This window comes from Trichomycterus rosablanca, chromosome 5 (assembly GCF_030014385.1).
Source record: "Trichomycterus rosablanca isolate fTriRos1 chromosome 5, fTriRos1.hap1, whole genome shotgun sequence".
NCBI classification, from domain to species: Eukaryota; Metazoa; Chordata; class Actinopteri; order Siluriformes; family Trichomycteridae; genus Trichomycterus; species Trichomycterus rosablanca.
The window spans coordinates 39,973,471-39,984,638 of NC_085992.1; the positions used below are offsets into that span (position 1 = coordinate 39,973,471).

Genomic DNA, 11,168 nt, shown 5'->3' on the forward strand with positions numbered 1-11,168 from the left:
CAGTGAGAGCCACTATCTACAAATAGAGAAAATTTGGAACAGTGGTAAACCCTCCCAAGAGTGGCCGGCCTTTCAAAATTTCACCAAGAACACATCGACAACTCATCCAGGAGGTCAAAAAAGAACTCAGATGAACATCTAAAAAACTAGGCCCTACTTGCCTTAGTTGAGCTACATGTACATTATTCCACAAACAATGGGCAAAAATGGCATTCATGGGAGCGTTGCAAGGCGCAAACCACTTTTTTTATTTTAATTCCACGTTATTACTATATTTATTCACTGGGCTCTTTGGGTGTGTGCAAAAATTGTACTTATACTGAATGTATTAACAGTGGTTCTCTAAAGTCTACTTTAAGTAGAATAGTTTCAGCCTAATGGATGTCTGTGACTGACCTTTCCAGGTGAGTATCCAAAAATCATAATTTCTGTATTCAGAATTGGCTAAAAGATTTGGAAAAGACCTTGTAAAGTCCAAAGCAAATTCATATGAAAAGGTCTATTGAAAACAACCAAGGGAAGCATAAAATTAAGTGGGTTTTATTTAGTCAGTTGCTTTTGGCTGTGCAGATTCTTTGGAATAAAACAGATTTTAAATATGACAGATTACACCAAATGTGTTGAATAGAAGGACTGAAATTTAAAAATACAGCAAGTTAAATTTGTGACTGCTGAATTGCATAAATCCCAGTTGTTTCTGGTAAAATATAAAGCTTGTCAGATTGTAAATGACGTGTACAGGTTCCTGGTCTACATTAATGCTCACTGTTTTACAGTTGTTTACTAAGTACAGCAATTATACAGAAATATTAGTTAAAAATGGACTACGCCAAATATGCCTGGTGTACATACTGTAGGTTGCTAATGTAGTTAAACAGGAATAAAATATTATGACCAAGCGCCCAGGTGGCGCAGCAGGATATTCCGCTTGCACGCCAGCACCGAGTTTCTGAACTCCCCGGGTCGAAACTCGGTGTTGCCACCGGTCGGCTAGGCGCCATCTAGCGGGAATAATTAGCAGTGCCTGCAGCCACCGTATCTGCAGGGTGGGGTCCGAACTATGTGTGGGTGGGTCTTCATACGCTGTGTAAGGACCCTGATTGGCGGAAGAGACGCCTGTGCAGAATGCTTGGGCGAGAAGAGGAGGGCTGTACACGTGTCGGAAGAGGTGCGTACAGCGACGTGCTCTCCTCGGATGCAATCTGGCATCTCTAAGCAGCGGAAGACAAACTTGAGTGCTAAATCGGGAGGAAGATGGGGAGAAAATGCATTTAAAAATTTTTTTTTACATTTTGGCGCCAAAAAGTACCAAAGTCAATAACATTTAGTACACTGGTGATTTATGTTGGGAAGCCCAAAACCGAAGGGAAAGAACTGGTGTTTAAACTGGCCTCTAAACTCCATTCTTACCTCTAATCTTATATTTCCCCTGATATTAAATTGGGTTATAGGAGTTTTCTCTGTGGGTAGCATAGTTTTCAAATTGTATTTATGTTTAAAATGTTTAAAAAATCCATTTGGCTGAAAAACATCAAAATAAATTCTAAACCAATATATTTGACAACTTTTATACAAAAATCTAACTGGAGGACTTGCTTTGAGGCTCTTGTTAAGAAAGAAATAAGGGAATGAAGGAAGGATGGACAGACACTAGGGCCATCAGCAATTTTTGTTACAGTGTATAAGGACATAAAAACACTGATTTATTATTGTTTGTGTACTCTCCCTACATTCAGGTATTATTTGGATAGTGGATGATTCTCAGTGACACTGACATGGCGGTGGTGTGTTAGTGTGTGTTGTGCTGGTATGAGTGGATCAGACACAGCAGCGCTGCTGGAGTTTTTAAATACCGTGTTCACTCACTGTCCACTCTATTAGACACTCCTACCTAGTTGGTCCACCTTGTTGATGTAAAGTCAGAGACGATCGCTCATCTATTGCTGCTGTTTGAGTTGGTCATCTTCTAGATCTTCATCAGTGGTCACAGGACGCTGCCTCCGGGCCGCTGTTGGATGGATATTTTTGGTTGGTGGTTTATTCTCAGACTATTGAAGAACAGCATGAAAGGGGGCTAACAAAGTATGCAGAGAAACAGATGGACTACAGTCAGTAATTGTAGAACTACAAAGTGCTTCTATATGGTAAGTGGAGCTGATAAAATGGACAGTGAGTGTAAAACAAGGAGGTGGTTTTAATGTTATGGCTAATCGGTGTGTGTATATACTGTATATACAGTGTATCACAAAAGTGAGTACACCCCTCACATTTCTGCAAATATTTCATTATATCTTTTCATGGGACAACACTATAGACATGAAACTTGGATATAACTTAGAGTAGTCAGTGTACAGCTTGTATAGCAGTGTAGATTTACTGTCTTCTGAAAATAACTCAACACACAGCCATTAATGTCTAAATAGCTGGCAACATAAGTGAGTACACCCCACAGTGAACATGTCCAAATTGTGCCCAAATGTGTCGTTGTCCCTCCCTGGTGTCATGTGTCAAGGTCCCAGGTGTAAATGGGGAGCAGGGCTGTTAAATTTGGTGTTTTGGGTACAATTCTCTCATACTGGCCACTGGATATTCAACATGGCACCTCATGGCAAATAACTCTCTGAGGATGTGAGAAATAGAATTGTTGCTCTCCACAAAGATGGCCTGGGCTATAAGAAGATTGCTAACACCCTGAAACTGAGCTACAGCATGGTGGCCAAGGTCATACAGCGGTTTTCCAGGACAGGTTCCACTCGGAACAGGCTTCGCCAGGGTCGACCAAAGAAGTTGAGTCCACGTGTTCATCGTCATATCCAGAGGTTGGCTTTAAAAAATAGACACATGAGTGCTGCCAGCATTGCTGCAGAGGTTGAAGACGTGGGAGGTCAGCCTGTCAGTGCTCAGACCATACGCCGCACACTGCATCAACTCGGTCTGCATGGTCGTCATCCCAGAAGGAAGCTGACGCACAAGAAAGCCAGCAAACAGTTTGCTGAAGACAAGCAGTCCAAGAACATGGATTACTGGAATGCCCTGTGGTCTGACGAGACCAAGATAAACTTGTTTGGCTCAGATGGTGTCCAGCATGTGTGGCGGCGCCCTGGTGAGAAGTACCAAGACAACTGTATCTTGCCTACAGTCAAGCATGGTGGTGGTAGCATCATGGTCTTGGGCTGCATGAGTGTTGCTGGCACTGGGAAGCTGCAGTTCATTGAGGGAAACATGAATTCCAACATGTACTGTGACATTCTGAAACAGAGCATGATCCCCTCCCTTCGAAAACTGGGCCTCATGGCAGTTTTCCAGCAGGATAACGACCCCAAACACAACCTCCAAGATGACAACTGCCTTGCTGAGGAAGCTGAAGGTAAAGGTGATGGACTAAACCCAATTGAGCACCTGTGGCGCATCCTCAAGTGGAAGGTGGAGGAGTTCAAGGTGTCTAACATCCACTAGCTCCGTGATGTCATCATGGAGGAGTGGAAGAGGATTCCAGTTGCAACCTGTGCAGCTCTGGTGAATTCCATGCCCAGGAGGGTTAAGGCAGTGATAATAATGGTGGTCACACAAAATATTGACACTTTGGGTACAATTTGGACATGTTCACTGTGGGGTGTACTCACTTATGTTGCCAGCTATTTAGACATTAATGGCTGTGTGTTGAGTTATTTTCAGAAGACAGTAAATCTACACTGCTATACAAGTTGTACACTGACTACTCTAAGTTATATCCAAGTTTCATGTCTACAGTGTCGTCCCATGAAAAGATATAATAAAATATTTGCAGAAATGTGAGGGGTGTACTCACTTTTGTGATACACTGTATATATATACTGTATATCTATATATATATTGTATATTGTATGTTCTCTTTGTGTCAGCATGGGTTTTCTCCGAGTGCTCTAAGATTGGAAGCCAGATCTCAGTGCTGGTGGGCTACAGTAACAGACCACTGTGACACCCAAGCGTCTACAGCAGAATATATTGCAAAGTGTCTTAAAAACAAATATACTCAGATTAATGCACTGCATTAGTGTTTTAATCATACTCACTGCTTTCCCAGTTGGAAAGTAGTGATCATCACTTACCTCATAGCAAGTCATCCAAATTCTGTTATGCTAATGTAGTTCACAAGTAATGGAAGGTTATGACCACCAATTAGTAACATGCACTATAAGATTAATTGGTTTTTAATTGCTATTCTGGTTGGGATCTACAAAATAAAGGAATAAATAATGAATTAAAACCATTAAAGACCTAAATGTATGCATTTAAATAAACCATGACTACATAATGACTCATTAAATAAATACCAGGTTGTGTCCATTTAAATTCATGAAAGCCAACACAGCTCATTTGGGTGTGACAGGCAGCACACAGAAGTGCTTATTTAAACACATCTGTGAAACTAAACTAGTAAATGTAATAATACAAAATAAAGTTGCACCCAACTCTACTGATAAATCTAGTTTTTGTATGTTGGCACTGTTGCTATAGTGCCTCAAAACAACTAAAGAACAGGATCTGGTTCTTCTCAGGGTGAATACCTTTTCCCACTTGCATTCATCAACCCTTACTAACTCCATCAATCCAACCACCCGCAATTTGGACCAGCTCTTGTTTAAAAAGTGGGTGTAGCTTGTCACCGTGATGTTTCCCAGGCACTTAACTAGCATTATGGCTGATGGGCAAAAACCATTTACATTACTTTTACATTTTCAGATGCTTTTAGGTATTATTCCAAAGCGACTTACAGTACTGTGACAGTATATTGTCTAAGCAATTCTGGGTTAAGGGCCTTGCTCAAGGGCCCAGCAGTGGCAACCTGGCAGTGGTGGGGCTTGAATCAGCTACCTTTCGATTACCAGTCTAGTACCTTAACCACTAGGCTACAGCTGGCCTACAAGAACCAAAACTTGATGTACAGTAGGTTTCATTTTCGTGAGTTATGAGCTTTTCCAAAATAACCCAACCATCATTGTTTAATGTGATCATCAGTGAGTGTAAATAATCTATTTCTTCTGTCATTTGAATTTGATTTTTTTCTTAATATCTCTAACCAAAATATATCACTGTCAGTGATTATTTTGAACAATGTTTAGGCTGTTGCCAAACCACAAAGCAAAGGAAAGTTAGAAATAGTATTCTAATCTGAATAGATTACCTGAAATCTATACTGACAGCATGTAGAGAGATTCCAGACAGTAGGTTTAACCAGCATTTAGTAGATTTATTTGAGCATTTACTAGATTCATTTGACTTTTTCTACTAAAATCTTTTATTCATCAAAGTAGTGGTAGCTAATCAACCTGCCATGCAGCCACTGTTGGGCCCTTGAGCAAGGTCCTTGGCTGACCCTGCGCTCTGACTCCAGCTTCCAAACAACCTGGGATATGCGAAGAAAGAATTTCATTATACTGTATGTCTGTATACACTGATCAGGCATAATATTATGATCATCTTCTTAATATTGTGTTGGTCCCCATTTTGCTGCCCCATACATAACCAACTGTGATGCACGGTGTATTCAGACACTTTTTTATCAGAACAAGTATTAACTTCTTTAGCAATTTGAGCTAAAGTAGCTCGTCTGTTGGATCCACACGGGCCAGCCTTTGCTCCCCACATGCATCAATGAGCCTTGGCCGCCCATGACCCTGTCGCCGGTTTACCACTGTTCCTTCCTTGGACTACATTTGATAAATACTGCAGACTGCAGACCGGGAACACCCCACAAGAGCTGCAGTTTTGGAGATGCTCTGACCCAGTCGTCTAGCCATCACAATTTGGCCCTTGTCAAACTCACTCAAATCCTTACGATTCCCCATTTTTCTTGCTTCTAACAACATCAACTTTGAGGATAAAATGTTCACTTGCTGCCTAATATATCCCACCCACTAACAGGTGCCATGATGAAGAGATAATCAGTGTTATTCACTTCACCTGTCAGTGGTCATAATGTTATGCCTAGTCGGTGTATGTATATATGACAAATAGATGCATTCTGTATTTAGATTCAATACGTTGTAGGCAGACATTACAGGTTTTTTTTTTACATACATTCCTGCAGGTTTTGCATACTTAGATTTGGGCAGTTTAATCTATTTTTCAAGCATTTACTCAAGCTCTGTCAGATTGAATGGCAAATGTCTATGAACTGCAGTTTTTTTTTTTTTTCTCCACATTTGCTCAATGGGTTTTAAGTCTGGGCTTTGGCTGGGCCATTTAAGGACATTCAGACACATCAGCAAATTTAAAGCAAATGTATTGTTGTTTTGGCTCTGTGTTAAAGGTCTGTATGCTGCTGCCAAAGTGAAAGGTGAACTGGCACCTCTTCTCATCTAAGATGTTCTTGTATTTGGCTGTATTTACCAGTTCTTTAATTCTTACCAGTCTCTTTGAGATTTCCAGAGACTATATTTGATTTCAGTCCCTTACCGATTCAGGGAGTGCAGCAGAGATTGTTGTTTTTCCCAAAGAGGTATTCACAAAACTTTTGGGCATTGTCTTGTCCATTAGTTAATACTTTGTGTAAAACATTTCTACTACACAACGTAATCCAAACCTCATATAACCAACCACTGAATTTATACTCAATCTGTAAACCAAATTCAAAAAGCAACTCACTCAAAATGATAAGGCTTCATTTTAGCCAGTTTTTACATTAATTTTATTTATTTCTTCATAGAGGATAATAAGAATTACAGAAAAAAATAATTATAAGAACATAAGATTTTAATAACTGTGTTTTCAGTGATAAACCAGGCACATTTTTGATTCTTAGTATATAGGTTTATCCAATGGTTGACTCACAATTACATTATATTAGAAGGCCTCAGTAGCAAGTTATAAGTAGCAATAAATCAAAAGTCAAAAGTAATAGTACACACTACAGAGATTCACATTATACAAATAAGTATCTGTATAATAACAACACTCAGACAACACACTACAACAACAGGACCTGTGGGTACATATGGAGGTGTTATTTCAGTTTCCATCTTAAGGCTGGTATAGATTGTAAGTAACAGCTGTAAAATATAAATTATAAAGTAATTCATATTTTACATTGTTGTTTCTGTTCTGTCTGGAATGTTTCCATGTATATACATATGGTTAAAACCTTACAGCATTTTAATATATACAAGGGATCTATAAAAAGTTTCCGCACTTTTATATTTTGGTTGGAAGCAGTGAGGGTGGGAGGACGAGTAATTGGTCGTGTCTGAGAGAATGAGAGATGCTTATAGTCTGGATTAAGTGCCACTGATTTCTACCTTTTTGTACCTCTCAAGGAAGCTTTAAGGGGAAGAAGATTTTTATGTGATGATGATGTGAAAGCAGTGGTGTATCAGTGGCTACACTCTCAACCAAAAATATTTTTTTGCTGATGGCATTGCATTGCAAAGGAAGGTGACTGTGTAGAAAAGTGATGTAATTAGTTTTTGAAATTCTTAATGAACTAAAATAGTTAAAAAAGTGTGGCAACTTCTTGAAGTTCTTCTTTTAAAACAGCAAGTTTTAGACCTAGCAAAGGAATATACACCAATCAGCCATAACATTAAAACCACCTCCTTGTTTCTACACTTACTGTCCATTCTATTATCTCCACTTACCATATAGCAGCACTTTGTAGTTCTACAATTACTGACTGTAGTCCATCTGCTTCTCTGCATGCTTTGTTAGCCCCCTGTCATGCTGTTCTTTAATGGTCAGGACTTCCACAGAGCAGGTATTATTTGAGTGGTGGATCATATTCAGCACTGCAGTGACACTGACATGGTGGTGGTCTGTTAGTGTGTGTTGTGCTGGTATGAGTGGATCAGACACAGCAGCGCTGACAGAGTTTGTAAACACATCACTGTCATTGCTGGACTGAGAATAGTCCACCAACCAAAAATATCCAGCCAACAGCGCCCCATGGACAATGTCCTGTGACCACTAATGAAGGTCTAGAAGATGCCCAACTCAAACAGCAGCAATAGATGAGCAATCATTTCTGACTTTACATCTACAAGGTGGACCAACTAGGTAGGAGTGTCTCATAGAGTGGACAGTGAGTGGACATGGTGAGTGGACACGCTGCTGTGTCTGATCCACTCTTACCAGCACAACACACACTAACACACCACCATGTCAGTGTCACTGCAGTGCTGAGAATGATCCACCACCCAAATAATACCTGATCTGTAGTGCTCCTCTGGGGGTCCTGATCATTGAAGAACAGGGTGAAAACAGGCTAAAAATATGTGGAGAAACAGACAGACTACAGTCAGTAATTGTAGAACTACAAAGCGCTTCTATATGGTAAGTGGAGCTGATAAAATGGACAGTGAGTGTAGAAACAAGGAGGTGGTTTTAATCAGTGTATATACCAGATGACCTAAAGTTTTTTTGATTTGCTTTTTTGCTTTGACCCTAATATTTAAATGTAACTTTTACAGTACCCTGTTTAGTACTTTAGATCCTTTTATTTTATTATTTAATTTTACAAGGCACTTTATAAACCACATGTGTGGGTTAGAAAGCTCTGTAGCTCCATGAAGGAGCAGTAAATGATGTGGAGTGTTTCACATCTGTCTTTAAAACTTTCCATTTGACTCTGTCTTATACCGGGTGACTGCAATTAGAGCTGCGCAAGGTTAAATGATGCTCCTCTGGGGAGGTGTAAACTATTCCAGTTAATGGGATTGACACGGCTGGTCCTGTGTGCTTGTTGTGAAATGTCTTGCTGCTTGAGAGAGTACAAATGAATAAAAGACCCAGTGTGACAGTGGGAGCCCCAAAATCAGTTACTAATCAAGGGATTTTTAAGTTTTTCCGATGTGTAAATATGAGTGACAGCACGCACACAAACAATCTAGACTTTTTTCCATTCTTAACCAATGCTCATCCTAGCTAAATAAAAGAGGTTTGTTTTTCAAAGATCTAATCATTTCAACCGCTCAGGTGGCGCAGCGGTAGAAACACACGCTGTTCACCAGAGCTGAGACCTCGAATACATCGTATCGAATCTCTGCCTGCCGGCTGAGGTTGAGCGGCCACATGAATAACGATTGGCCTGTTGTTCAGATAGGGTTGGGATTAAGCTGGATGGGGACTCTCTCAGACTGGTGCGATTACGACCTCTGCGGGCTGGTTGGTGGCGCCTGCACGGAGATGGGAAAGGAGTGCGGTAGAGGGTGTGGCTCTCCGTACACAGCGCTGTACTGCACTGCACTCGTCAAGTGTAGGTGATAAGATGTTCGATTGCTGTTCACGTGTCGAAGGGGGCGTGGAGCAGCCTCGTCCTCCCCAATCAGGAGCAGGGACCAGCATTAGTGAGAGGATGATTGACGGGCAGAAATTGTATGCACTAAAGAGGGAGAAAAAGGAAAAAAAAAAAGATCTAATTATTTCTTCTCTCTTGCAGCACTTAAAATGAAGATCAAAGAGGTGAAAAAAGAGAAGGGTGACCGCAAACTTATTGCCGCACAGAAGAAGAAGAAGGTTCTAAAGATGGGCATCCTGCGCAAGAAAGACCTAAAGAAGCTGACGCTGTACATAAAAAATGGAGCAAACTGCCCCTGTTCCCAGCTCGACAACCTCGGGAGCAGCTTCCTCATCATGGGCCGCAAGGTCGACCAGCAGCTCTTGCTTATGTCTATCCACAAATGGGAGAAGAAAAGCAAGGAACTTAAGTTTGCCCTTAAATACATGAAGTCTCATCAGTGCCCGACATACCAGAGTGTCTTCCAGTAAACAAGAACTACGATTATACTCTGCTCGCTCAAAGCCTTCCAGTCCTCCACAAATATAGCATACATATTCTTATTCAGCCGTGGCCTTTGGGAAGCATTCATTTGCTAATGGTTTAATACTTCATATTACTACAATCTTCATATTTTCTTCTATATATACTGTACTTATTTACATTTCTTAGAGCAGAGGATTGTGTATTACTTCCAAAGAACAGTTCTAGGTGGAATGCTATATTTTATGTGGTAAAATAAAAGTAAGAATGATTCCAGAGCCATGTTAAGCTGCCAGACCGAGGAAAATCAGTAAGTAAATGTTTGATTAAAAGCCGAACATCACCGCTCAGGTGGCGCAGCGGTACAAAGTACGCCAGCACACCAGAGTTGGGGTTTTGAATCGAATACATCGTATCGAATCTCAGCTCTGTCTTTCCGACTGGGCTGGGCGGCTGGATGAACAACGATTGGCTGTTGTTTACAGGGATAAAAAGTCGGACCATAGGTCCTCATAACTGGTGCAACTGTGGCCCCTGATGGCGCCTGCACAGGGCTGAGGAATAATGCTGATGGGGGTGTGGCCCTCCGTACACAGTGCCCGTCGGTGTATGAACTCGACTCGTGCGGGTGAAAAATGCAGTCTGTACTGACTGTACGTGCCGGAGGGGGTGTCCTCAGTCAGCAGTGAAGGGTTGAATCAGTATAGAGGACATAATCAGGGTAATTGGACACGACTAGATTAGGGGAGAAAAATTGGGGGTTAGAAAGAAGAAAAAAAAAACGGCTGAACATCCAGTTTAAAAATATACTGACAATTGGACTATTTTTGTAGACATGAATAATTCTACACCATGTATGATGTTGAAAAGATGATTGTTCTGGAAGGCTGTCTAGAATGCAGAACCACGTGAAATACGGTTCAAATTGAGATGGAGGACTTTGTTGAAGCTACAGATGATTGATGGTCAGTGGGACTATAAGCAGCAGCTAGATTACTTTCCTGTTTTAGGAAAGTGTCATAAATCAGCCAGCTGGATGGCAAATTTTGGACAAAAACTAGCAGTTGGGTTGGTGATTATGCTGGTTTCCTTTTATTGATTTTATTTTTATTTTTTATATTTACTTATCAGTATCAGTTGCTTCAAATATTCATTCTTCTATGGTATGACAAAAAATCAGATGGGCATATCATCTAAATTCACTGTTGCTACAATAAATCATAAAATCTTTATAAAAATGTTGTCATAAGTGATTTCCATGAATAAGCTGGGTCAGATTTAAAGCTTTAAAATATTGTCTGTTTCAGCTCTTTCACTTTTAGGAGTAGCCAGTCCAAAAATGTGCAGCCAAATAGTGCAGTTAATAGAGTCATTGCTGCTCAGCATCAAGGTCCTAGGGACATAGATTTAAGCTTGCAGTTACTGTTTCTGGGTA

General features: G+C 40.6%; 1 protein-coding gene across 3 annotated transcripts in view; it reads left to right on the forward strand.

The window, feature by feature from the left end:
- sfrp5 (secreted frizzled-related protein 5) overlaps positions 1-10,937 on the forward strand; it is a 31,772-nt gene extending 20,835 nt beyond the window's left edge. For all 3 annotated transcript variants that reach the window (XM_062995188.1, XM_062995189.1, XM_062995187.1), the window contains one exon: positions 9,413-10,937. In XM_062995188.1, coding sequence (XP_062851258.1) covers positions 9,413-9,741 — 329 coding nt within the window. In that variant the 3' untranslated portion in view covers positions 9,742-10,937. The remainder of the gene's footprint in view (positions 1-9,412) is intronic.
- Positions 10,938-11,168: the final 231 nt, after the last annotated feature.